A 26,558-nucleotide genomic window follows, 5' to 3' on the forward strand; every position below is an offset into this window, starting at 1 on the left:
AATCAGCCTTCTGAAATGGAGTCAAGCCTCGTGTCTCCACACCTGGTGTGTTCACCCCCACAAATTATCCATTTTTTTTTTAAGGCTGCAAAGTTAAACAGGTTGGGCCAGTTGTTGAGAGTTGAAGTGTTGACTATTTCTTGTTGATAGCTTCATGTTGCAATCACCTCTTATTACTAGTTTTTCTCCAATTACCTGTTAATGGTTAGAAATCAAGCGCAATTGTCCCCCTGCTGCTTCACCAGAGCCTGCAGGTAGCAGGGTAGAGGGGGTGACGTCAGAGCTAGTATGCAGATGAGAATGCATTTCACCAAAGTTTGCAATTTTACAGGAAAAAAAAACCTGAAAAAACAAGCCAACATGGAATTAAGAAACCTAAGTAAGGTCTAAAGGTGAGGAACTTAATCCAGTATCTGCTAAGATCCTTTTTACTACTCACCCTAACCTGAATGGATGTCAGCTAGAAAGAGGACCTGGAATGTTAGACCAAAAAAGCGGAATTCCCACTACTCCCTCGAGGACGGAAGGCCCAGCTCTGCCTGCATACCAGCGGACACAGCTGCATCATCCTCCTCCTCCATGCCACTCCTGGGAGCAGCGGGGGTGCGGGCGACCTGTTGTTTCTCCCCAACCTGAGCTGAATATTTTAATAAAGGCATTAGAAAGGAGAAAGATCTTCTGCCCTATTTATTACGCTGGTATTGTCCTTCATAGCAAGAAGCTTCAGATATCTGCATTTTCCTATGCCCTTTGTACCATGGCAGAGTTTTCTTAAGTAAAAGGTTAAAATTCAACACATAATTCTACAATTTAAAATTTAAATGCTTAGTCCATATATTGCTAACTTAATTGAACCCCCCAAAACCTCCATTTCAACAGCAGCCCCTGCCTGGCTTCTGCCTGCCCACACCGTGGGCATCCACGGCTCCTCCTGGGCATGGAGCTCAGTCAGTGCTGGTGCTGGGTGGCTTTGCTGCTGCTGCCACCTGGACACTGGGGTGAACGCTTGTCCTGGGTTGCAGTGTAAAGATGTATTCTAATCCCATCCTCAAGAGCTGCTGAAACCAGGAGGGGCATAGTTTTCTTCCTTATCTCCTGTTAATGGGCCCATCAATGTCTTGCCACATGAGTCAGAGATAACTCCCTCCCAGAGCCATTTCTGTTTCATGGGTAATCAAGGACCCACAGCATGAGGCAGAATGATATCAGCCCACTGTGAGATGCTCTGCCCATGGGGGAGGAGCTAAGCATCCCCAGCTGGATATAATCTGGGATTTGGGACACAACAAGCAGTCTTTCCACTGGATTCCCAGAGGAACATCTGCCCTTACCCACTGCTTTTCCAGAGGATGAGAGCTACCAGATTGTTTCTACAGGATCACTACTGCCACAAGTCCATTTCAGCTGGACTGCTACCACCACCCTAACTAGCAGGGTGTCAGGCTGTATTCTGACCCTGTCAGTGGTTTTTCTTTTGTATTATTGTATGTGTTTTGATTTTTTTTTCCCTTTTCCTAATAAATTGTATTTCTGACTTGGAGTCTCTCACTGGTTTTGCTTTCAAACCACAACACAGATCCGTCTCTTTATTTGAACAGAGGAATTGGCCATTGCCTACCCTGCAAGCGGGGGGGGGGGGAGGGCGGGGAGGGTGGGGTGGGGTGTCACCTTCAGTGTTTCTTAGAGGGCAAGGCCAGGGGGCTCAGGGGCAGAGGAAGGGATGTGTTGGTCTCAGGAAGGGCTGGAAGGTGCTGGGCTGGTCCTGGGGTCTCTAGAGGAACTCGGGTTGGCTGGGATGGGACAGACGGAGAGAAAAAAAGGGATGAAGGCAGCTTGGGGAGGCCCATGGGGAGAGCAGGTGGCAGTGGGATCTATGGGGCAATAAGAGGCTTCCTCGTAGTTGGTTGTTCTGGGGTCCTCTTCACAGAACACTTGAGAGGGCTGTCCAGGCCGTTCCTGCTGCTGGAGGAGCTGCTCACGCTGTCTGGGTGTGAGGTGCAGCCACCGTCTTCCAACTCCTGGCCCGAGGTGCTCCTGTGCAGAGAGGAGGTGGCCGAGGCCCCAGCTGCCAGTGGCACACAGGGACCCTCGTGCACAGCAGGGCCCAGAGCTGGCAAGGCTCCCCAGCACGGCTGGAGCTGCTGGCACAGCTGGGCCCAGCTGGACAGCTGCCCCTCAAGGCCCCGGCCAGCAGGGCACGGCTCTGGGCAGGGTCCCTGGCCAGGAGCGGGCCCCAGAGCGCCTCTGCCTTTCAAGGGCAATCTCGGCCCTGCTCTTTCTCCGCCCCACCTCCCTTGCCTCTGCCCTGTGCCTTTGGGGCTGCTCTTGGCCAGGCAGCCTCAGTGGGAGGCGGCTCTGGCTGCAGCCCCAGCGGGGCCCCCAGGACACGGCCCAGCAATTGAGAGGCCAATGGAAGCACTGGGCAGCAGCCGAACCCTCAGCAGAGTTGTTTGGACAATCATGGACTGGCCAGAACTCCACTGCAGCCTCAATGGGAATGTTCCCCGTCCAAATTAGACTTCCAAAACATGTTGTTTGAGGGGGAGAGCAACAAAACACTCACTGTTTTCTCTTCCAGGAATACCCGATTCCAAAGCAGTACAACAGGAACACAAGCCCCAAACAAAGCACACTTGCCAGTAACAGTAGCCAGCAGCCTGTTCCCTGACAGAAACCCCTTCTGAGGCCATCCTGGGCATTGGGAACAGGTCTTGTGGTGCCGGCTGCATCTGTGGGAGCGATGGGGAGCGTGAGCCCGTGCTGTGCTGCACTGCTGAGCTGGCAGCACGGTGGATACGGGCAGGACGTTCTCTGTTTCCCCCAGAGCTGGGGCCTGCAGGCACCTTGCCAGCCCTTGGCACAGGCTGTGCCAGCCAACAAAGCCCAGCAGGCCGGGAGGAGAGCCCAGGGGCAGCGCAGCTGCTTGGGCAGTGGCTGCTGCCAGGGACACGGGCCAAAGCCATCCCTGAGCAGCCACTGCCACCCCTGGCCCTCCCTGCCCCGTGACAGCTCCCCCAGCCCCAGGGGACAGGCTCAGGCCCTGTCAGGACCCAGCGCAGCCCCTGCTCACTCGGGAGCCAGGGCTGGTTCTGGCCCTGGGCTGGCGGCAGGGCTCCCGCTCGGGGCTGCTCCTGTGCCTTGGGCCTCTGGGCACTCAGGGCCAGCTCCGCAGCAGCTGCAGCGCCAGGGACGTTGCTGCACCAGTCCCGTTTCCCCGTGGCTCTGAACCAGCTCCAGAGGCCTGGAAGCCGAGGCGCCTCCAGCTTTGGCTGCTGCCGGGCCGGGCAAGGGCAGGCCCTGGGGGAAGAGCTGCTGCCACACAGCCCCGGCCAGGGCTGAGCCCGGCACAGCAATTACCTGCTGTGCCTGTGCCCGTGTCTGTCATTGCCTTCCTTCCTGCAGCTAGGGCTGCCAATGAGCCACTGCTTCTCCCTGGCTGTTCCTCCTTCTGAACAGCCTTTTGGTCCATCACTTGAAAAAGGAAAAAAGGGACAACAGGAACAAATGGAAATATTCCCCATTGGGGAGGTGGAATCTTCATGAGGCAATGCTTGTCAAAGTCACAGGTAAAGATCAGGAAAAAGCCCAGGTAATTGGGGCTGGGCCAGTGCACTCCCTTGTTCAAACAGCTGCACCTCCTGATCTTCTCAGAGACTGGGAAATGGCAGGGGATCTCAGGCCCACGGTACAGTTGGGGCACCCTATCAGCTAATGCCAAATTCCATCCTGCAGAGGCTGGGGAGGAATTGCAGCCAGGCCAGGCTGGGAAACAGCCGTGCAGGGCGTGAAAGTAGCAGCGGGGCAGCGAGGCTGCCATGGATCTCTTCCTGCTGTGCCGGGCACGGCGTGTCCTGATGTGCAGCCAAAGCCCCCGGCTGCTGACTCCCAGGGGAAGCACGAGGGAAATGCACCCACCTTGTCCTCCGGGTGCTTCCTTCTGTGTTTCTCTCAGGAATTCATCTGCCTCATGAGACTTTTTGGCTGCAGTATCTTGGGTCTTTCCTTTTGGAGGACCTTAAGAGAAAGTGGTTCCATTTCCCAGGAATGGATCCCACAAGGGGAGGGCTCAGCCTGTGGGGTCACCAGGGACACACTACTCACCCCTGCCATGGGAGCTGGGTTGGGGCCAAGCATCCAGCCCTGGAGCTGAAGAAGTCCTCCCTGCAGACACACCTGTAACTCAACAGCCACAGAAGCTTCTGCCATCTCTGCTGATCTGCACGGGCACCACTGAGCCGCAGGAGCGGTGAGGGGATCGTGCAGGGCGAGGGCACACACGTGCATGGTTCTGTGCTGGCACCTGCAGCGCTGCCTCCGTGGTCAAGTTTGGGCTCTGAGCTGGCAGCTCTCCCAGGGGAAAGGCCTTGACCTACCCTCAGCATCTCCCAGAGCCTCAGTCCTGGATGTGGGGCCTTCACCAGCAGGTTCAGCTGCAAAGAAAGGCAGGACAGAAGAGCTCCTGTGGCACTGCAGGAGATCCTCAGGCTGCCCACAAAGCTCAGCCCCGGGGCACAGCCCTGGGCCCGGCCCCTTCCCTCTCTGCACTTCTCTGTGACTCCATAGAGCACATGGTAGGACACACTGGCATTGCACACGGGAAGAAGATTGAAAGCTAAATGCTCCTTCCTCCCACTGACAGCAATCCTGTGGGATCCTTCAGGGATCCAGAAGGGAGCAGGGCAAGATTCTCAGAATCCCTCAGCCCTTTCATAATGTTAAGGGAAATGGCTTATGAGTGAGCTCTTGTCTCATTGACACTGATTATTCTGTCAAGAAAGCCACATGGAGGAATAGACTCCAGCATCCTCCAGGAATTTCAAGCCATTTTCCGGCAAGGCTTCAAAAAAATCAAAGTCATGATTCCAGTCTAGAAGGGAGCAGATATCAGAACGATATCAGTGGCATTCTAGGATCCCCTTCTGCCACAGGGTACTGGCAACTGCCAGGGGGTCGGCTAAGGCCGTGGGAGCCAGATGGGAATGGACATGGCCAAAGGTGTACAGGGGCCTGGGGAGCTCTGGGCTGGCTCCTGGTCACTCTCCACACTCTTTCCCTGCCCTCAGCAACATCCCTGCTAGGGGCGGCTGGAGCACCACAGGGCCCCGGGGCTCTCTCCTTCACATACAAAAGAAATCCTCCCTAAAGCCCTGGGGAAAACGGCAGGAGGCATTGCCAGAGCTATCCCTCCCTCCCTCTGTCCCTCCTGCCCTCCTTCTGCTGGGACAGCTCCCACAGCCCAAGGGCAAACAGCCAGGCCCTCTCAGGACACACTGGAGCCTTGCTCTCCCCCTCTGTCCTTTCCCCACCGTGGGCACCCCGTGCAGTCGCTGCCAGGTTTCAGGACATTTCTCCCATGGAGAGACCTCAGCAGGACTGCTCAGTACCCGAGTGCCCTGAGCCGGCTCGGGATAATTCCCCTGGGCTGTGCCACTCTAGTCCAGGCTGTGCCCACATTGCCAAGCAGCAGAGAGGGCAGCTCAAGCCTCAGCAGGGCTCAGGCGCAGAGGCACAGCAATTACCTCCTGTGCCTGTGCCTTGTACAGTCTCCCTTCCTGCAGCAGAGGCTGGCACGGAACCACTGCTTCCTCTGGGAAGTGCTTCCATATGCACAGGCTCTCCTTTCATTTCTGGAGAATGGAAAAGAGACAGCTGGATCAGATGGAAACATTCTTCACTGGAAATGGGGTAGGGGACAATTTCAGGAGGCATCACTTGTGAAAGGAATGGATAAGGATCAGAAAACACCCAGGATTTTGGGACCACCCAGGCTGCTTCCTTCCCCAAACAGCTCCAACATCTGAACTGCCAGGGCAGAAGGAAATTGCAGGGGATCTGAGGGTGGGCATGGAGTATGGTGCAATTAGGGCTGCTTATCAGCTGATGCCAAATTCCTTCCTGCAGAGGCTGGGCAGAAGCTGCAGCCAGGCCAGGCTGGGAAACAGACCTGCAGGGCGTGAAAGCAGCAGCGGGGCAGCGAGGCTGCCATGGATCCCTTCCCGCTGTGCCGGGCACGGCGTGTCCAGATGTGCAGCCAAAGCCCATGGCTGCTGAGTCCCAGGGACAGCACAAGGGAAATGCACCCACCTTGCTTTCTCTGCAGACGTTCCTTCAGCATTTGCCACATGATTTCTAATGGGTCCTGGAATTTCTTGCCTGCCATGTCTTTGGTCTCTCCTGTCATAGGACCTTAAGAGAAAGTAGTTCTATTTCCCAGGAATGCATCCCACAAAAGCAGGGCTCAGCCTGAGGGGTCAGCAGGGACACACTACTCACCCCTGCCATGGGAGCTGGGCTTTTCTGTATCATCCAAGGTAGGAGTTGGTGAAGTCGTCCCTGCAGACACGCCTGGAACACAACAGCCACAGAAGCTTCTGTCACCTGGTTCTTGCCAGACAGTCAAACATTATGCCTTGTTGGGAGAGTGAGAACATACCTGCAGAATGCCCAGAGGGTTTCAAAACTTCGTAGCGCCAGGCTAACGGAGAATCCTTCCCAGCCTCCCAGTCTGGAAGCAAACCAAGATGAGAACTGTTTCCATTGTGTGCCAGGGCTGGCTCTGGCCCTGGGCTGGCGGCAGGGCTCCCGCTTGGGGCTGCTCCTGTGCCTTGGGCCTCTGGGCACTCAGGGTCAGCTCCGCAGCAGCTGCAGCGCCAGGGACGTTGCTGCACCAGTCCTGTTTCCCCGGGGCTCTGAACCAGCTCCAGAGGCCTGGAAGCCCAGGCGCCTCCAGCTTTGGCTGCTGCCGGGCCGGGCAAGGGCAGGCCCTGGGGGAAGAGCTGCTGCCACACAGCCCTGGCCAGGGCTGAGCCCAGCACAGCAATTACCTGCTGTGCCTGTGCCCGTGTCTGGCATTGCCTTCTTTCCTGCAGCAGAGGCTGGCACTGAAGATGGAGTGCTTCCTTCAAGAAATGCCACCTTCCACTGAAGCACTATGTCCATCTCTTGACAAAGGAAGGGAGACAGCTGCATCAGATGGGGCTGTTCCCCACTTGGGCGGTGGCATCAGAGGTAATATTTGTGAAATTTAATTAGCAGGAAAATGGGCAGGTTACAGTGGCATGATGTGAGCACTTCCACCTCCAAACAGCCACCCTTTCCTAATCTGTAGGGCTGGATATAGTGGGGGATCTCAGGGTGTGTTACAGTTTGGGCTGCCTGTCAGCTGATGCCAAATGCCTTCCTGCAGAGGCTGGGGAGGAACTGCAGCCAGGCCAGGCTGGGAAACAGCCCTGCAGGGCATGAAAGCAGCAGCGGGGCAGCGAGGCTGCCATGGATCCCTTCCTGCTGTGCCGGGCACGGCATGTCCAGATGTGCAGCCAAAGCCCCCGGCTGCTGAGATCCAGGGAAAGCATGAGGTAAATGCACCCACCTTGTCTTGTCTGCAGGAGTTCCTTCAGCTCTTGCCTCATCTGTTTGGATGGTTCCAGGGATATCTTATCTGTTGTATCTTGGATTTTCCCTGTTGGAGTAACTTAGAGAAAAATATTTCCATTTCCCAGGAATGGATCCTACAAAACCAGGGATCAGCATGTGCGGTCAGCAGGGACACACTACTCACCACTCTGATGGGAGATGGGCTTTTGTGCAGCTTCCAAGTTAGGAGCTGGAGAAGTCCTCCCTGTAGACACATCTGTAACACAACAGCCACAGAAGCTTCTGTCACCTGGTTCATGCCCAGTTGTCTACAATTCTTCCTTGGTGGCACACTGAGAACATACCTGCAGGAGGCTCCAAGGGCTTGGAAACTTTATTCATCCAAGCTAATGGAGAAGCCTTCCCAGCAACCTCATCTAGAATGGAGCACAATTGAGAATATTTTCCAGCGTGTGCTGGGATCCCCTTCTGCCACAGGGAACTGGGCACTGCAAGGGTAAAGCTGTGGGAGCCAGATGTGAACAGAGACATGGCCAAAGGTGCACAGGGGCCTGGGGAGCTCTGGGCTGGCTCCTGGTCACTCTCCACACTCTTTCCCTGCCCTCAGCAACATCCCTGGGAGGGGTGGCTGGAGAAATGCAGGGCCCTGGGACTCTCTCCCTCATACACAGAAGAAATCCTCCCTAAAGCCCTGGGGAAAACTGCAGCAGGCAGTGCCACAGCTATCCCTCCCTCCCTCCCTCCCTCCCTCCCTCCCTCCCTCCCTCCCTCCCTCCCTCCCTCCCTCCCTCCCTCCCTCCCTCCCTCCCTCCCTCCCTCCCTCCCTCCCTCCCTCCCTCCCTCCCTCCCTCCTTCTGCTGGGACAGCTCCCAGATCCCAAGGGCAAACAGCCAGGTCCTCTCAGGACACACTGGAGCCTTGCTCTCCCCCTCTGTCCTTTCCCCACCGTGGGCACCCCGTGCAGTCGCTGCCAGGTTTCAGGACATGTCTCCCATGGAGGGACCCCAGCAGGACTGCCCAGTCCCCGAGTGCCCTGAGCCTGCTCGGGATAATTCCCTTGGGCTGTGCCGCTCTAGTCCAGGCTGTGCCCACATTGCCAAGCAGCAGAGAGGGCAGCTCAAGCCTCAGCAGGGCTCAATCCCAGAGGCACAGCGATTACCTCCCATGCCTGGGTCTGGCATGGCCTCCCTTCGTGGAGCAGAGGCTGGCATGGAACCACTGCTTCCTCTGGGTAATGCTTCCATGTGCACAGGCTCTCCTTTCATTTCTGAAGAAAGGAAAAGGCACAGCTGGATCAGATGGAAACATTCCTCATTGGGAATGGGCCATGGATCCCTTCCCGCTGTGCCGGGACAGTCTCATCCAGATGTGTAGCCAAAGCCCCCGGCTGCTGAGTCCCAGGGGAAGCATGAGGAAAATGCACCCACCTTGTCCTCCCTGCCGCATTTCCTTCAGCTCTTGCTTCGTCTGTTTGGGGGGTTCCAGGGATATCTGGTCTGTTCTGTCTTGGATCTTCCCTGTCGGAGAACCTTAGAGAAAAATATTTCCATTTCCCAGGAGTGGATCCCACAAAAGCAGAGCTCAACTTGTGTGGTCAGCAGGGACACACTACTCACCCCTGCCATGGGAGCTGGGTTGGGGCTGAGCATCCAGTGCTGGAGCTGGAGAAGTCCTCCCTGCAGACACACCTGTAACTCAACAGCCACAGAAGCTTCTGCCATCTCTGCTGATCTGCACGGGCACCACTTAGCCGCAGGATCGGTGAGGGGATCGTGCAGGGCGAGGGCACACACGTGCATGGTTCTGTGCTGGCACCTGCAGCGCTGCCTCCGTGGTCAAGTTTGGGCTCTGAGCTGGCAGCTCTCCCAGGGGAAAGGCCTTGACCTACCCTCAGCATCTCCCAGAGCCTCAGTCCTGGATGTGGGGCCTTCACCGGCAGGTTCAGCTGCAAAGAAAGGCAGGACAGAAGAGCTCCTGTGGCACTGCAGGAGATCCTCAGGCTGCCCACAAGGCTCAGCCCCGGGGCACAGCCCCGGGCCTGGCCCCTTCCCTCTCTGCACTTCTCTGTGACTGCACAGAGCACACGGAAGGACACACTGGCATTGCACACGGGAGGAAGATTGAAAGCTAAATGCTCCTTCCTCCCACTGACAGTGATCCTGTGGGAGCCCTCAGGCCTCCAGAAGGGAGCAGGGCAAGGTTTCCAGATTCTTTCAATCTTAAGATTATATTAAGGGAAATGGTTTATAAGTGAGCTTTTGTTGCATTGATCCTGATTATTCACTCAGGAAAGGCTGAATGAAAACTTGCCTCCAGCATCCTCTAGGAACTTCAAACCATCATTCATCAGGACTTCCTGAGAACCCATGTCACGATTCCAGTCTAGAAGGGAGCAGAGATCAGAACCATTTCCATGGTGTGCTGGGATCCCCTTCTGCCACAGGGAACTGGGCACTGCAGGGGTGTTGGGTAAGGCTGTGGGAGCCAGATGTGAATGGACATGGCCAAAGCTGCACAGGGGCCTGTGGAGCTCTGGGCTGGCTCCTGGTCACTCTCCAACCTCTTTGCAGGCCCTTTGCAACATCTCTGGAGGGGTGGCTGGAGTAGCCCAGGGCCCGTGGGGTCTCTCTCCCTCCCACAGAGGAAACCCTCCCTAAAGCCCGGGGCAAAACCATTCCCAGCGCTTCCCAGGGAGCAGGGAGCGCTGTCCCGGGAAAGGGCAGCCAGGCTGCCGGCTCACCTGCTCGCCGCGCTTGCAGTGGAGCAGCCTGAGCAGCCCTGGCAGGCAGGGCCACAGCCAGGAGCAGCAGGAGTAGGAGGCGCAGAGCAAGGGCCATGGTGCCTTGTCCTCCGCCAGTCCCGCCGCTCTTGCTGCCACCGCTGTCCCGACACCGCTGTCCCAACGTCAGCACCGCTGCTGCCACCGCCGCTGCTGCCGCAACAGTTGTGCTCAGGGACTGACTGCTGGCTCCTTTTGCTGCTGTGCAACCACGGGGCTCTGGCACCTCTGGCACCTCTGTGACATCAGGGCCTGCTGAGAGCTCAGCCTGCTGTGACACCAGAGCCCTGCTGTGACCTCATGGCCTCAGCTGTACCCCCAGAGTGTGCGCCCGTCCGCATGAATGGACTGCCCTGATTGTAAATGTTTTGCTTCATCAAAGGACCATTGCTCAGCAAAAACTTTGTTTTGCCTGCTAACATTGCTGGTCAGGCTGCATCCCTCAAGATGCTCTTGATTGTTGCAGTTCAAATTTATTGTATTGATTCCATTTCAAGTGTTATTTAAGGGCTCTGTTGTGCCCCCATTTTTTTCCTGAGTTGGTTTACCTGTGGGTTTTACCCTCCCTCCAAACTGTCCCTCCTGCTCTTCCCCACCCCTTGTTCCAGCTCTTTCCCTGCCTGTCAAGGCAACCCAGCCCCTTGGTTCCCAAACCTTTGGGCTAATCCCTGATTGCAACTCCCCTTTGGAATTCCCCTACTCCTGGAAGCCCCATTGGCCCTTGTGACCCATCCTCTCCACCCTCCTACCCCAATTGGCCCCAGACACTTGATGTAATCCCCTCACTCCTCTCCTGAGGATTCCCTATTGGTTCATTGTTTGCATCCACCCCATGACTTGTATGTGTACAAAAACCCTTGGGCAGTACAGCTAGGGGCTTCTCATCCTATTCTCTTCGCCTGGACTTAGGTGTTCCTTGCGGAACCTGAAGACAAGGATCCTCCTCCTTTCTCCTGTGCCTCGTCCCTGTCGTGGCTTGTGTCTGGCACTGGAGAGCAAGTGGCACTAAAGGTTCTGCCTCTGGTAAATCCCCATAGCGAGGCAGTTCCCGACTCCTGCCGTAGTGCCGGAGTTCTAAGAGCTAGCCCAGGTTCCAGCACTCACTTCACTAATGTACCGAATGCCCCTTCTTCAGTGCCTGCTCTGGTGCTCTGCCAGCTCACACAGCAGAGTGTGATTCACATACTGCAGCCCAGAGTCAGGTTGTTGCAACATTGAAATGGGTGTGGTTGGCAGGATGGCTGGGCATAAATCACTACAGAACTAAAGCAAATGTGTGCACTGTCCCAGGCTGGACTTGAATAGACACAGGAATTGTGAAAAGATGAGGACAAGACAGCAGAGAGCAATGGAAAAACCAGCTGAAAATGAGGATATGCTAAAGGAGTTATTTGTGCACATTTGGGGGTATATTTTTCTTGGGTGCCAAGCAAAATCAAAAGCTCCTAAATGCCCAAAAGATGAGAACTGTGTGTGGTAAATAGGTATGATTCATGCTGACAAAATTGAAACAGTAATGAATATTGATAAATTAATTAATATTTGGAAACAATAAAACAGTTAAAGGTGTAATATCAAGCAAGAAAGGGAGAGGAGGGGGTCCCCCCTCTCCCCACCTTTCTCCTGCAGATGTTCAGAACAGGAGGAAGCAAGAGATAACTATGACTAAATTTAGTTGGAAGAGAGGAGAATTTGGTTGGACAGCAGGCAAATGTTGATTATACGAGATCCACTGCTTTAATGTTAGAACACAATATTGGCTTATACTGTAGCATCTTGGTGCGCATGTGTAATCCAAAAGGTGAACTACAGGACATGGAGGAAGAGGAGAGGCCTTCCTCAAAGAAGATCCCCAAAGAGTGGTACAACTTACTTAAAGAAGTGTGAAGCATGCGTGGTAAAGGTGATGATGAGGGCAGTGATACAAGTGTGACGAATCGAAAATGGGAGGAGATGGTAATGACATACAGCATAAAAAGGGGAATTTTGGCTTGACAAGCTAGTACGTGAGGTCCAAAAGCCCTGCATTCCGTACCTCACACATACCCCGCATGGTTAGTTTTGCTTATACGCTATTATCAGGGCCAGATTATTCGCAATTTAAACCAAATTATATAGTCAGTGTTTCGAGTGTATTCAATGGTATATATATTAAGTTACATAATTTAAAGTGGTGATACATTTAATTTTTTTGATTGGATAATTGGGCAAATATGGCCTGTGGAATGTCCTCCACAGCAGAGTGTCAGACCTCTGGATCTTTTTAAACAATTTTATCAAGGTGGAACTGTGGCAGCTTCAGCTGGTGCCTCTGGGGGACCTTGAACAAAGAACCCCTGAGCTTTTCTACCTTCCCAGGTGAAGTGTGATAGTCTGGGGTCTTCCTGCTGTGTCCGAGTGCCGGGCCACTGGCTGGCACCACAGGTCCCCAGACCCTCTGCTGAGGGTCTCCTACAGTCAAGTTTAGTCTGTCACATTTGGCTTTTCTCTCTGATCCACCACCAGGACCAAAGATCACACGGTCCTGAGGATGTAAAAATACCTGTTCCTTCTGGAACATTGCTGTTGCGTGACAGCCCTGCAGGCAGAGCGGGCAGCTGTAGGGATACTGACTCGCTTCCAGCCGTGCTGCATACATCGAGCTGCTGGGTGTTGGTGCTCGCTGGGACGCGGCCCGGCCCGGCACCACGGGAGTTAGGAAGGGTCTTGAAGGAATTCCCACGCGTTAAAGCAGACGATTTAGCCTGGGATTTTAAGTTGTTTCTCAGTTAACCTTGTAAAAGGCCAAAACAAGTCTCCTATGAATTCTGTCCCTGTCAAGTTCAGTTCTGCCCCGAAAGCCCCTCAGCATTCTCAGGGCAGTGGCAGGAGCCGGGTGCTGGCCCGGAGCCCCGCTGGCCGGGGAGAGCACGGCCCAGAGCGAGCCCCTGCTGCCCGGGATGGCCACAGGCCCGGGGGAGCCGGGCGGGCAACGCCAGGGCCCTGTCCAGGGCTCCTGGGGCTCCTCTGGCATCTGTTCCATCCCCTCGGGCGCTGAGCGGTGCCCGTCCCGCGGGGCTGTCTGTGCCCGGCCCCAAAAGAGGCAGGGCCGGGGCTGTGGCCCCTGGGCTGGCGGTGCCGCCTGCCCGGCGCTCAGCACCGCCCGTGCCGTGCCGGGCAGCGTGACCCGGCGGGGCAGCTCTGCCTCGGTGCCTCGCCACCGCCATCCCGGCACGGCGGCTGGCCCTGGGCCACGGCAGCCCCAAGCCGCACGGGCCCGGGAGGGACTGCCGGAGGTCCCCGTCCCCTGCGTGCCTCAGCAGGCACTCCAGCCCCACTGCGCGCAGCAGGAGGGACACAAAGCACCTGCACGCTTATGAGCATCCACAGCCCTTTCTACATGTGAAATGAGACCCCAGAACCGTGACATGTGCCTCAGGAGAGATCCCAGCACCCTGCACACTTTGGGAGAGATCCCAAACCCTCTGCATGCCTCACACAGGATTCCAAATCCCTTGCACGACTTGAAGTGGACCCCAGTGCCCTCCATGCCTCAGAGGAAACCTAAAATATCCCTGGGTGTGTCACTAGGGACCCCAGCCCCTCGTGCACCTTACGGGGGACTCCAAAGCCCCCACGTGCCCTACAGGGAAGTCCAGGCCAGCTATGCCGTGTGTTTTGACCTGGAAATCAAGCCTGGTTGCACCTGGGTTTTTGTGTCTCTGGGGCTGCTCACCAGCCATGTCGGACCCCGAGGCCACACAGCCCTTCCCTTCCCTTCCCTTCCCTTCCCTTCCCTTCCCTTCCCTTCCCTTCCCTTCCCTTCCCTTCCCTTCCCTTCCCTTCCCTTCCCTTCCCTTCCCTTCCCTTCCCTTCCCTTCCCTTCCCTTCCCTTCCCTTCCCGCCCTGGCTGAGAGCAGCAGACCCTGTGCAGCACCCTGCATTGGTGATGGCCCATCAATTAGGTCCTATCAAGTGTGTGTTAATTAGGGAGGAGCTTTGTTTTGCCTGCTGACATTGCTGGTCCGGCCGTGTCCCTGGAGATACTCTTGATGGCTTCCCTCTTTTCCTGGGCATGGCACTGGAGGAGGTCTGGGCCCAGATGATCCCACGGAAGGAAATGTCCCTCAGCCCAGGGACGCTCAGCATGGGCTGCCCCATCCCCTCGGGGCCCCACCGCTGGTCACAGTGAAGCCATATGCAGAATAAATAGACTCCACTCTCGCCCTGGTTTTTAATGTTCTGTCCTGGATTAGGGTCAGTCTGGGAGAAAACCTCCAAAGGGGCCCCCCAGAAAGCAACCCCACATGGCCCCTTCCCCCCAGCGGGTCGGGAAGGATTCCTTGGAGAGAAGTGGAAAGAACCTGTTTATTTGACAGGCAAAACACCCCCAGCACACAAAATGAACAATACCAGATGACAATGCTTTCATTGATCTGAAAAGGATGACAAATTCAGAAAGTCTTTCCTGGCAGTGGTGGCTCTGTTGTCACTCCCTCCGGCACTGCGGATAGCTGCTGCAGCCACAGGATGCAAACTCTCGGTGTTTCCCAGGTCCCAGTCTGGAGCAGGTGTGAGTGGCCCTAAAAAGGGAAAGGAAAAACAGTCCAGGGAAAAATCTGGACTGCTTAGCTAAACTGACTAACAAGCAGAAGCCAAAAAGCAAAAGCAAAGCGGGAGCAGAGCAGAAGCAAGAGCAAAGCAAGCAACAGAAAGCAAAGCAAAAAGCAAAAGCTGCACTATGTACTGCGCCGTCTGTCTGTCCTGCCAGCCGTGGGGGAGCAGGCTGATAACAAACCAAAACAAACCTTGCTCTTCAGGGCCTGTCGTGAAGGCACAGTACGTAATATCCAGCATTAACAGAACACACGACTGGGGATGCAAGCATCATAACCTCACCCTAGGACAAGTTCTTCTTCTAAGCCTTCTGATGTTTACATTCTTGTAGCAAACTTTCTCACACACTTTATGCAAATAACTTATTGTTATGCATTCTTTTCTGCAGGAGGAGAAATTTGATGGACTGTTGGTTTGTCCAGTGTCATTGGAGAGGTGGCACTTTCACCCTCCAATCCACTGTCACTTTTGGAAATCTGTAAATGTTGGAATCAGAAATTCAACTGCCCTCTTTTTTACCTTGGAGAGATGCGTGTCTGTGTTGTTTTATTTCATGTCCTATAGTGACACTCCACAACCTGATGTAGTTATGAAGTGGGTATGCGTGTCAGGGCCTGGCACAAGTGAGATGGCTCTTGTGAAAACTTGTGCCCCGAGCCCTGGTCTGAGCCACATCTTTGTTCACAAACATGTTCCATATGCAATGCATTACACAATCTCTTCATGCACATTCAACCCCTGGCCCCGCCTGTCCTCCCCTCACATGGCGATGAGATCCACGCCCTTCTGGGCACGCGTTGTTTCCTGTGGTGGTCACACTGGGGTCTTTGGTGGTCCCTGAGGCCGAAGGCTGTGGTCTTGCTCATGACTGAACTTTTGAACTTTTCTCCTGTGTGCGTGCACTGTGGTCCTTTGGTGCTTATCTGAGTACGTCTGTTGGTTTGGATCAGCTTGGAGACAGAGGAGCTCCTTAGTCTAGGCTTCTTGTATTCCCTGGTCTTCTCCTGGTGTTATGAGTAAAAAAGTCATCTGTAGCTATGATATTTTATTAAAAATCCTTTCCTAGGATTTTTCCCCTTCTGAGGAGCTGAGGGCCTCAGGAAAGAAATGTAAACAATAACGATCTGCTGCTGTGGAATGCAACAGGTGCATCTTCCATTGGTCCATGTGGATTGTTTTCACTTGATGACCAATCACAGCCACCTGTGTTGAGCCTGTGAGCAGTCACAAGATTTTTGTTATGCATTCCATTCTATTCTTCTTCTTTGTAGCCTTCTGGTCATTTTTTCCTCTCTGTTCTTTTAGTATAGTTTTAATGTAGTATTTTAATAGAATATATAATAAATCAGCCTTCTGAAATGGAGTCAAGCCTCGTGTCTCCACACCTGGTGTGTTCACCCCCACAAATTATCCATTTTTTTTTTAAGGTTGCAAAGTTAAACAGGTTGGGCCAGTTGTTGAGAGTTGAAGTGTTGACTATTTCTTGTTGATAGCTTCATGTTGCAATCACCTCTTGTTAATAGTTTTTCTTCAATTACCTGTTAATGGTCAGAAATCAAGCGCAATTGTCCCCCTGCTGCTTCACCAGAGCCTGCAGGTAGCAGGGTAGAGGGGGTGACGTCAGAGCTAGTATGCAGATGAGAATGCATTTCACCAAAGTTTGCAATTTTACAGGAAAAGAAACCCTAAAAAAACAAGTCAACATGGAATTAAGAAATCTAAGTAATGTCTAAATGTGAGGAACTTAATCCAGTATCTGCTAAGATCCTTTTTACTACTCACCCTAACCTGAATGGATGTCAGCTAGAAAGAGGACCTGGAATGTTAGACCAAAAAAGCGGAATTCCCACTACTCCCTCGAGGACGGAAGGCCCAGCTCTGCCTGCATACCAGCGGACACAGCTGCATCATCCTCCTCCTCCGTGCCGCTCCTGGGAGCAGCAGGGGTGCAGGCGACCTGTTGTTTCTCCCCAACCTGAGCTGAATGTTTTTAATAAAGGCATTAAAAAGGAGAAAGATCTCCTGCCCTGTTTATGACACTGGTATTGTCCTTCATAGCAAGAAGCTTCAGAAATTTGCATTTTCCTATGCCCTTTGTACCTTGGCAGAGGTTTCTTAAGTAAAAGGTTAAAATTCAACACATAATTCTACAATTTAAAATTTAAATGCTTAGTCCATATATTGCCAACTTAATTGAACCCCCCAAAACCTCCATTTCAACAGCAGCCCCTGCCTGGATTCTGCCTGCCCACACCGTGGGCATCCACGGCTCCTCCTGGGCATGGAGCTCAGTCAGTGCTGGTGCTGGGTGGGCTTTGCTGCTGCTGCCACCTGGACACTGGAGTGACCGCTTGTCCTAGGTTGCAGTGTAAAGATGTATTCTAATGCCATCCTCAAGAGCTGCTGAAACCAGGAGGGGCATTGTTTCTTCCTTATCTCCTGTTAATGGGCCCATCAATGTCTTGCCACATGACTCAGAGATAACTCCCTCCCAGAGCCATTTCTGTTTCATGGCTAATCAAGGACCCACAGCATGAGGCAGAATGATATCAGCCCACTGTGAGATGCTCTGCCCATGGGGGAGGAGCTAAGCATCCCCAGCTGGATATAATCTGGGTTTTGGGACACAACAAGCAGTCTTTCCACTGGATTCCCAGAGGAACCGCTGCCCTTACCCACTGCTTTTCCAGAGGATGAGAGCTACCAGATTGTTTCTACAGGATCACCACTTCCACAAGTCCATTTCATCTGGACTGCTACCACCACCCCAACTAGCAGGGTGTCAGCAGGCTGTATTCTGACCCTGTCAGTGGTTTTTCTTTTGTATTATTGCATGTGTTTTGGGTTTTTTTCCCTTTTTCTTATAAATTGTATTTCTGACTTGGAGTCTCTCACTGGTTTTGCTTTCCAACCAGAACAAAGATCCTTCTCTTTATTTAAACAGAAGAATAGGCCATTGCCTACCCTGCAAGCCGGGGGGGTGGGGGGGAGGGGTGTGGGGTGTCACCTTCAGTGAATCCTAGAGGGCAAGGCCAGGGGTCTCAGAGGCAGAGGGAGGGATGTGTTGGTCTCAGGAAGGGCTGGAGGGTGCTGGGCTGATCCTGGGGTCCCTAGAGGTACTCGAGTTGGCTGGGATGGGACAGACAAAGATAAAAAAAGGGATGAAGGCAGCTTGGGGAGGCCCATGGGGAGAGCAGGTGGCAGTGGGATCTATGGGGTAAAAGGAGGTTCCCTCATAGTTGGTTGTTCTGGGGTCCTCTTCACAGAACACTTGAGAGGGCTGTCCAGGCCGTTCCTGCTGCTGGAGGAGCTGCTCACGCTGTCTGGCTGTGAGGTGCAGCCACCGTCTTCCAACTCCTGTCCTGAGGTGCTCCTGTGCAGAGAGGAGGTGGCTGAGGCCCCAGCTGCCAGTGGCACACAGGGACCCTCGTGCACAGCAGGGCCCAGAGCTGGCAAGGCTCCCCAGCACGGCTGGAGCTGCTGGCACAGCTGGGCCCAGCTGGACAGCTGCCCCTCAAGGCCCCGGCCAGCAGGGACGGCTCTGGGCAGGGTCCCTGGCCAGGAGCGGGCCCCAGAGCACCTCTGCCTTTCAAGGGCAACCTCGGCCCTGCTCTTTCTCCTCCCCACCTCCCTCTGCCTCTGCCCTGTGCCCCTGGGGCTGCTCTTGGCCAGGCAGCCCCAGTGGGAGCCAGCTCTGGCTGCAGCCCCAGCGGGGCCCCAGGACAAGGCCCAGCAATTGAGAGGCCAATGGAAGCACTGGGCAGCAGCAGAACCCTCAGCAGAGTTATTTGGACAATCATGGGCTGGCCACAACTCCACTGCAGGCTCAATGGGAATGCTCCCTGTCCACGCTGGACTTTGAGAAGAAGCTGTTGGAGGGGGCAGGCAATAAAACACTCACTGTTTTCTGTTCCAGGAATACCAGATTCCAATGCAGAACAACATGAAGACAAGCTCCAAATAAAGCATGCCTGCCAGAAACCCTAGCCAGCAGCCGGTTCCCTGACAGAAACCCCTTCTGAGGCCATCCTGGGCATTGGGAACAGGTCTTGTGGTGCCGGCTGCATCTGTGGGAGCGATGGGGAGCGTGAGCCCGTGCTGTGCTGCACTGCTGAGCTGGCAGCACGGTGGGTACGGGCAGGACGTTCTCTGTTTCCCCCAGAGCTGGGGCCTGCAGGCACCTTGCCGGCCCTTGGCACAGGCTGTGCCAGCCAACAAAGCCCAGCAGGCCGGGAGGAGAGCCCGGGGGCAGCGCAGCTGCTTGGGCAGTGGCTGCTGCCAGGGACACGGGCCAAAGCCATCCCTGAGCAGCCACTGCCACCCCTGGCCCTCCCTGCCCCGTGACAGCTCCCCCAGCCCCAGGGGACAGGCTCAGGCCCTGTCAGGACCCAGCGCAGCCCCTGCCCAGTCGGGAGCCAGGGCTGGCTCTGGCCCTGGGCTGGCGGCAGGGCTCCCGCTCGGGGCTGCTCCTGTGCCTTGGGCCTCTGGGCACTCAGGGCCAGCTCCGCACCAGCTGCAGCGCCAGGGACGTTGCTGCACCAGTCCCGTTTCCCCGGGGCTCTGAACCAGCTTGAGGCCTGGAAGCCGAGGCGCCTCCAGCTTTGGCTGCTGCCGGGCTGGGCAAGGGCAGGCCCTGGGGGAAGAGCTGCTGCCACACAGCCCCGGCCAGGCCTGAGCCCGGCACAGCAATTACCTGCTGTGCCTGTGCCCGTGTCTGGCATCACCTTCCTTCCTGCAGCTAGGGCTACCAATGAGCCACTGCTTCTCCCTGAGTGTTCCTCCTCCTGAACAGCCTTTTGGTCCATCACTTGAAAAAGGAAAAAAGGGACAACTGGATCAAATGGAAATATTCCCCACTGGGTATGTGTCATCTTCATCAGGAAATGCTTGTCAAAGTCACAGGTAAAGATCAGGAAAAAGCCCAGGTAACTGGGGCTAGGCCAGTGCACTCCCTTGAGCAAAGAGCTGCACCTCCTGATCTTTTCAGAGACTGGGAAATGGCAGGGGATCTCAGGCCCACAGTACAGTTGGGGCACCCTATCCACTAATGCCAAATTCCATCCTGCAGAGGCTGGGCAGAAGCTGCAGCCAGGCCAGGCTGGGAAACAGCCCTGCAGGGTGTGAAAGCAGCAGCAGGGCTGCGGGGCTGCCATGGATCCCTTCCTGCTGTGCCGGGCACGGCGTGTCCAGATGTGCAGCCAAAGACCCCGGCTGCCGAGTCCCAGGGGAAGCATGAGAGAAATGCACCCACCTTGTCCTCCGGGTGCTTCCTTCTGTGTTTCTGTCAGAAATTCATCTGCTTCATGAGACTTTTTAGCTGCAGTATCTTGGGTCTTCCCTTTTGGAGGACCTGAAGAGAAAGTAGTTCCATTTCCCAGGAATGGATCCCACAAAAGCAGGGCTCAGCCTGTGGGGTCGCAGGGACACACTACTCACCCCTGCCATGGGAGCTGGGTTGGGGCCAAGCATCCAGCCCTGGAGCTTGAGAAGTCCTTCCTGCAGACACACCTGTAACACAACAGCCACAGAAACTTCTGCCATCTCTGCTGATCTGCACGGGCACCACTGAGCCACAGGAGCGGTGAGGGGATCGTGCAGGGCGCAGGCACACACGTGCATGGTTCTGTGCTGGCACCTGCAGCGCTGCCTCCCTGGCCCAGCTTTGGGCTCTGAGCTGGCAGCTCTCCCAGGGGAAAGGCCTTGACCTACCCTCAGCATCTCCCAGAGCCTCAGTCCTGGATGTGGGGCCTTCACCAGCAGGTTCAGCTGCAAAGAAAGGCAGGACAGAAGAGCTCCTGTGGCACTGCAGAGATCCTCAGGCTGCCCACAAGGCTCAGCCCTGGGGCGCAGCACTGGGCCCGGCCCCTTCCCTCTCTGCTCTTCTCTGTGGCTGCACAGAGCACACGGAAGGACACACTGGCATTGCACACGGGAGGAAGATTGAAAGCTAAATGCTCCTTCCTCCCACTGACAGCGATCCTGTGGGATCCAGAAGGGATCCAGAAGGGAGCAGGGCAAGAATTTCAAAATCCTTCAGCCCTTACATAATGTTAAGGGAAATGGCTTATGAGTGAGCTCTTGTCACATTGATCCTGATTATTCTGTCAAGAAAGGCACACGGAGGAATAGCCTCCAGCATCCTCCAGGAATTTCAAGCCATTTTCCAGCAGGGCTTCAAAAAAATCCAAGTCATGATTCCAGTCTTGAAGGGATCAGAGATCAGAACGATATCAGTGGCATTCTGGGATCCCCTTCTGCCACAGGGAACTGGGCACTGCCAGGAGGTCGGCTAAGGCCGTGGGAGCCAGATGGGAATAGACATGGCCAAAGCTGCACAGTGGCCTGGGGAGCTCTGGGCTGGCTCCTGGTCACTCTCCACACTCTTTCCCTGCACTCAGCAACATCCCAGGGAGGGGTGGCTGGAGTAGCCCAGGGCCCCAGGGCTCTCTCCTTCACATACAAAAGCCCTGGGGCAAACTGCAGCACACAGTGCCACAGCTATCCATCCCTCCCTCTGTCCCTCCTGCCCTCCTTCTGCTCGGACAGCTCCCAGATCCCAAGGGCAAACAGCCAGGCCCTCTCAGGACACACTGGAGCCTTGCTCTCCCCTTCTGTCCTTTCCCCACCGTGGGCACCCCGTGCAGTCGCTGCCAGGTTTCAGGACATGTCTCCCATCGAGGGACCCCAGCAGGACTGCTCAGTATCCGAGTGCCCTGAGCCTGCTCGGGATAATTCCCCTGGGCTGTGCCGCTCTAGTCCAGGCTGTGCCTGCACTGCCAGGCAGCAGAGAGGGCAGCTCAAGTCTCAGCAGGGCTCAGGCCCAGAGGCACAGCAATTACCTCCTGTGCCTGTGCCTGGCATGGCCTCTCTTCCTTCAGCAGAGGCTGGCACGGAACCACTGCTTCCTCCAGGAAATGCTTCCTTCTGCACAGGCTCTCCTTTCATTTCTGGAAAATGGAAAAGAGACAGCTGGATCAGATGGAAACATTCCTCACTGGGAATGGGGAAGGTGACAACTTCAGGAAGCATCACTTGTGAAAGGAATGAATAAGGATCAGAAAACACCCAGGATTTTGGGACAACCCAAGGCTGCTTCCTTCCAGAAACAGCCCCAGTATCTGATCTGCCTGGACACCAGGAAATTGCAGGGGATCTGAGGGTGGGCATGGACTGTGGTGCAATTGGGGCTGTCTGCCAGCTGATGCCAAATGCCTTCCTGCAGAGGATGGGCAGAAGCTGCAGCCAGGCCAGGCTGGGAAACAGCCCTGCAGGGCATGAAAGCAGCAGCAGGGCAGGGAGGCTGTCATGGATCCCTTCCTGCTGTGCCGGGCACAGCGTGTCTAGATGTGCAGCCAAAGCCCCCGGCTGTTGAGTCCCAGGGGAAGCATGAGGGAAATGCACCCACCTTGCCTTCTCTGCAGACATTCCTTCAGCATTTGCCACATGACTTCTAATGGGTCCTGGAATTTCTTGCCTGCCATGTCTTTGGTCTCTCCTGTCGGAGGACCTTAAGAGAAAGTAGTTCCATTTCCCAGGAATGGACCCCACAAAAGCAGGGCTCAGCCTGAGGGGTCAGCAGGGACACACTACTCACCCCTGCCATGGGAGCTGGCTTTTTGTGCAGCATCCAAGGTAGGAGTTGGTGAGGTCGTCCCTGCAGACACGCCTGTAACACAACAGCCACAGAAGCTTCTGTCACCTGGTTCTTACCAGTCAGTCAAACATTACGCCTTGGTGGGACAGTGAGAACATACCTGCAGAATGCTCAGAGGGCTTCACAACTTCAGAGCGCCAGGCTAATGGAGGAACCGTCCCAGCATCCCAGTCTGGAAGCAAACCAAGATGAGAACTGTTTCCATTGTGTGCCAGGGCTGGCTCTGGCCCCGGGCTGGCGGCAGGGCTCCCGCTCGGGGCTGCTCCTGTGCCTTGGGCCTCTGGGCACTCAGGGCCAGCTCCGCAGCAGCTGCAGCGCCAGGGACGTTGCTGCACCAGTCCCGTTTCCCCGGGGCTCTGAACCAGCTCCAGAGGCCTGGAAGCCCAGGCGCCTCCAGCTTTGGCTGCTGCCGGGCCGGGCAAGGGCAGGCCCTGGGGGAAGAGCTGCTGCCACACAGCCCCGGCCAGGCCTGAGCCCGGCACAGCAATTACCTGCTGTGCCTGTGCCCGTGTCTGGCATTGCCTTCCTTCCTGCAGCAGGGGCTGGCACCGAAGATGGAGTGCTTCCTTCAAGAAATGCCACCTTCCACTGAAGCACTATGTCCATCTCTTGACAAAGGAAGGGAGACAGCTGCATCAGATGGAGCTGTTTCCCACTTGGGCAGTGGCATCGGAGGGAATATTTGTGAAATTTATGGTGCAGGAAAATGGCCAGATTACAGTGGCATGATGAGAGCACTTCCAGCTCCAAACAGCCACCCTTTTCCTAATCTGCAGGGCTGGATATTGTGGGGGATCTCAGGGTGTGTTACAGTTTGGGCTGCCTGTCAGCTGATGCCAAATGCCTTCCTGCAGAGGCTGGGCAGAAGCTGCAGCCAGGCCAGGCTGGGAAACAGCCCTGCAGGGCGTGAAAGCAGCAGCGGGGCAGCGAGGCTGCCATGGATCCCTTCCTGCTGTGCCGGGCATGGCGTGTCCAGATGTGCAGCCAAAGCCCCCGGCTGCTGAGTCCCAGGGGAAGCATGAGGGAAATGCACCCACCTTCTCTTGTCTGCAGGGCTTCCTTCAGCTCTTTCCTCATCAGTTTAGATGGTTCCAGGGAGATCTTATCTGTTGTGTTTAGGATCTTCCCTGTTGGAGAACCTTAGAGAAAAATAGTTCCATTTCCCAGGAATGGATCCCACAAAAGCAGGGTTCAGCCTGTGGGGTCAGCAGGGACACACTACTCACCCCTGCCATGGGAGCTGGACTTATGTGCAGCATCCAAGGTAGGAGCTGGAGAAGTCCTCCCTGGAGACACATCTGTAACACAACAGCCACAGAAGCTTCTGTCACCTGGTGCCTGCCCGGTTGTCACCAATCCCTCCTTGCAAGCACACTGAGAACATACCTGCAGGAGGCTCCAAGGGCTTCAAAACTTTATTCATCCAAGGTAATGGAGACGCCTTTCCAGCAACCTCATCTAGAACGGAGCACGGATGAGAACATTTTTCAGTGTGTGCTGGGATCCCCTTCTGCCACAGAGAACTGTGCACTGCAAGGGGGTCGGGTAAGGCCGTGGGAGCTAGACATGAATGGACATGGCCAAAGCTGTTGGGGCCTGGGGAGCTCTGGGCTGGCTCCTGATTACCCTCCACACTCTTTCCCTGCCCTCACCAACATCTCTGGGAGGGGTGGCTGGAGCAGCACAGGGCTCCGAGGATCTCTCCCTCACACACAGAGGAAATCCTCCCTAAAACATGGGGGCAAACTGCAGCAGGCAGTGCCACAGCTATCCCTCCCTACCTCCCTCTGTCCCTCCTGCCCTCCTTCTGCTGGGACAGCTCTCAGATCCCAAGGGCAAACAGCCAGGCCCTCTCAGGACACACTGGAGCCTTGCTCTCCCCCTCTGTCCTTTCCCCACCGTGGGCACCCCATGCAGTCGCTGCCAGGTTTCAGGACATGTCTCCCATGGAGGGACCCCAGCAGGACTGCTCAGGACCCGAGTGCCCTGAGCCTGCTCGGGATAATTCCCCTGGGCTGTGCCGCTCTAGTCCAAGCTGTGCCCGCACTGCCAAGCAGCAGAGAGGGCAGCTCAAGCCTCAGCAGGGCTCAGGCCCAGAGGCACAGCAATTACCTCCTGTGCCTGTGCCTGGCGTCGCCTCCCTTCCTTCAACAGATGTTGGCACAGAACCACTGCTTCCTCCGGGAAATGCTTCCATCTGCACAGGCTCTCCTTTCATTTCTGGAGAAGGAAAAGGGACAGCTGGATCAGATGGAAAAATTCCTCATTGGGAATGAGCCATGGATCCCACCCGCTGAGCCGGGAACCATGCGTTCAGATGTGCAGCCAAAGCCCCCGGCTGCTGCGTCCCAGGGGAAGCATGAGGCAAATGCACCCACCTTTTCCTCCCTGCAGCATTTTCTTCAGCACTTGCCTCATCTGTTTGGATGGTTCCAGGGATATCTTCTCTGTTGTGTCTTGCATCTTCCTCTTTGGAGGAACTTAGAGAAAAATATTTCCATTTCCCAGGAATGCATCCCACAAAAGCAGTGCTCAACTTGTGGGGTTAGCAGGGACAGACTACTCACCCCTGCCATGCAGACTGGTCTTGTTGGCAATAACCACCAACGTACGGATGAATCTCCTCCCTGTAGACACACCTGTAACTCAACAGCCACAGAAGCTTCTGCCATCTCTGCTGATCTGCACGGGCACCACTGAGCAGCAGGAGCGGTGAGGGGATCGTGCAGGCCGAGGGCACACACGTGCATGGTTCTGTGCTGGCACCTGCAGCGCTGCCTCCCTGGCCCAGCTTTGGCCTCTGAGCTGGCAGCTCTCCCAGGGGAAAGGCCTTGACCTACCCTCAGCATCTCCCAGAGCCTCAGTCCTGGATGTGGGGCCTTCACCGGCAGGTTCAGCTGCAAAGAAAGGCAGGACAGAAGAGCTCCTGTGGCACTGCAGGAGATCCTCAGACTGCCCACAAGGCTCAGCCCTGGGGCACAGCCCTGGGCCCGGCCCGGCCCCTTCCCTCTCTGCTCTTCTCTGTGGCTGCACAGAGCACACGGAAGGACACACTGGCATTGCACACGGGCGGAAGATTGAAAGCTAAATGCTCCTTCCTCCCAATGACAGTGATCCTGTGGGAGCCCTCAGGGCTCCAGAAGGGAGCAGGGCAAGGTTTCCAGATTCTTTCAACCTTAAGATTATGTTAAGGGAAATGGTTTGTAAGTGAGCTTTTGTTGCATTAATCCTGATTATTCACTCAGGAAAGACAGAATGAAAACTTGCCTCCAGCATCCTCCAGGAACTTCAAACCATCCTTCATCAGGACTTCCTGAAAACCCATGTCACTATTCCAGTCTAGAAGGGAGCAGAGATCAGAACCATTTCCATGGTGTGCTGGGATCCCCTTCTGCCACAGGGAACTGGGCAATGCAGGGGTGTTGGGTAAGGCTGTGGGAGCCAGATGTGAATGGACATGGCCAAAGCTGCACAGGGGCCTGGGGAGCTCTGGGCTGCCTCCTGGTGACTGTCCAGCCTCTTTGCAGGCCCTGTGCAACATCTCTGGAGGGGTGGCTGGAGTAGCCCAGGGCCCGTGGGGTCTCTCTCCCTCCCACAGAGGAAATTCTCCCTAAAGCCCTGGGCAAAACCATCCCCAGTGCTTCCCTTCCCAGGGAGCAGGGAGGGCTGTCCCAGGAAAGGGCAGCCAGGCTGCCGGCTCACCTGCTCGCCGCGCTTGCAGCGGAGCAGCCTGGGCAGCCCTGGCAGGCAGGGCCACAGCCAGGAGCAGCAGGAGTAGGAGGCGCAGAGCAAGGGCCATGGTGCCTTGTCCTCCGCCAGTCCCGCAACTCTTGCTGCCACCGCTGTCCCGACACCGCTGTCCCAACGTCAGCACCGCTGCTGCCACCGCCGCTGCTGCCGCAACAGTTGTGCTCAGGGACTGACTGCTGGCTCCTTGTGCTGCTGTGCAACCACGGGGCTCTGTCACCTCTGGCACCTCTGTGACCTCAGGGCCTGCTGAGAGCTCAGCCTGCTGTGACCCCAGAGCCCTGCTGTGACCTCATGGCCTTAGCTGTACCCCCAGAGTGTGCGCCCGTCCGCATGAATGGACTGCCCTGATTGTAAATGTTTTGCTTCATCAAAGGGCCATTGCTCAGCAAAACCTTTCTTTTGCCT

The 26,558-nt window shown here is 55.6% G+C and overlaps 1 protein-coding gene across 7 annotated transcripts; it reads right to left on the bottom strand.

The window, feature by feature from the left end:
* Positions 1–1,737: 1,737 nt before the first annotated feature.
* On the bottom strand, positions 1,738–26,310 carry LOC135303977 (uncharacterized). 7 transcript variants are annotated; one of them, XM_064426282.1, is made up of 32 exons: positions 26,106–26,310; positions 25,671–25,742; positions 25,244–25,300; positions 24,971–25,030; positions 24,782–24,883; positions 24,516–24,623; positions 23,790–23,861; positions 23,630–23,701; positions 23,441–23,542; positions 22,895–23,011; positions 22,504–22,575; positions 22,344–22,415; positions 22,155–22,256; positions 21,589–21,696; positions 20,459–20,515; positions 8,991–9,062; positions 8,802–8,903; positions 8,534–8,641; positions 7,719–7,790; positions 7,559–7,630; positions 7,370–7,471; positions 6,825–6,941; positions 6,434–6,505; positions 6,274–6,345; positions 6,085–6,186; positions 5,520–5,627; positions 4,374–4,430; positions 4,102–4,173; positions 3,916–4,014; positions 3,358–3,471; positions 2,564–2,729; positions 1,738–2,034 (listed from the first exon to the last, which is right to left on the bottom strand). In XM_064426282.1, the coding sequence occupies exons 1-32, from the start codon at positions 26,200–26,202 to the stop codon at positions 1,872–1,874; spliced, it is 2,940 nt and encodes a 979-aa protein (XP_064282352.1). In that variant the 5' UTR covers positions 26,203–26,310; the 3' UTR covers positions 1,738–1,871. The 7 variants fall into 7 exon arrangements, with proteins under 7 accessions (XP_064282352.1, XP_064282355.1, XP_064282353.1 ...); XM_064426285.1 differs by having other exon boundaries at positions 23,441–23,530; positions 24,971–25,042; XM_064426283.1 differs by having other exon boundaries at positions 22,155–22,244; positions 24,971–25,042.
* Positions 26,311–26,558: the final 248 nt, after the last annotated feature.

The sequence above is a fragment of the Passer domesticus genome, chromosome 6 (genome assembly GCF_036417665.1).
Source record: "Passer domesticus isolate bPasDom1 chromosome 6, bPasDom1.hap1, whole genome shotgun sequence".
NCBI classification, from domain to species: Eukaryota; Metazoa; Chordata; class Aves; order Passeriformes; family Passeridae; genus Passer; species Passer domesticus.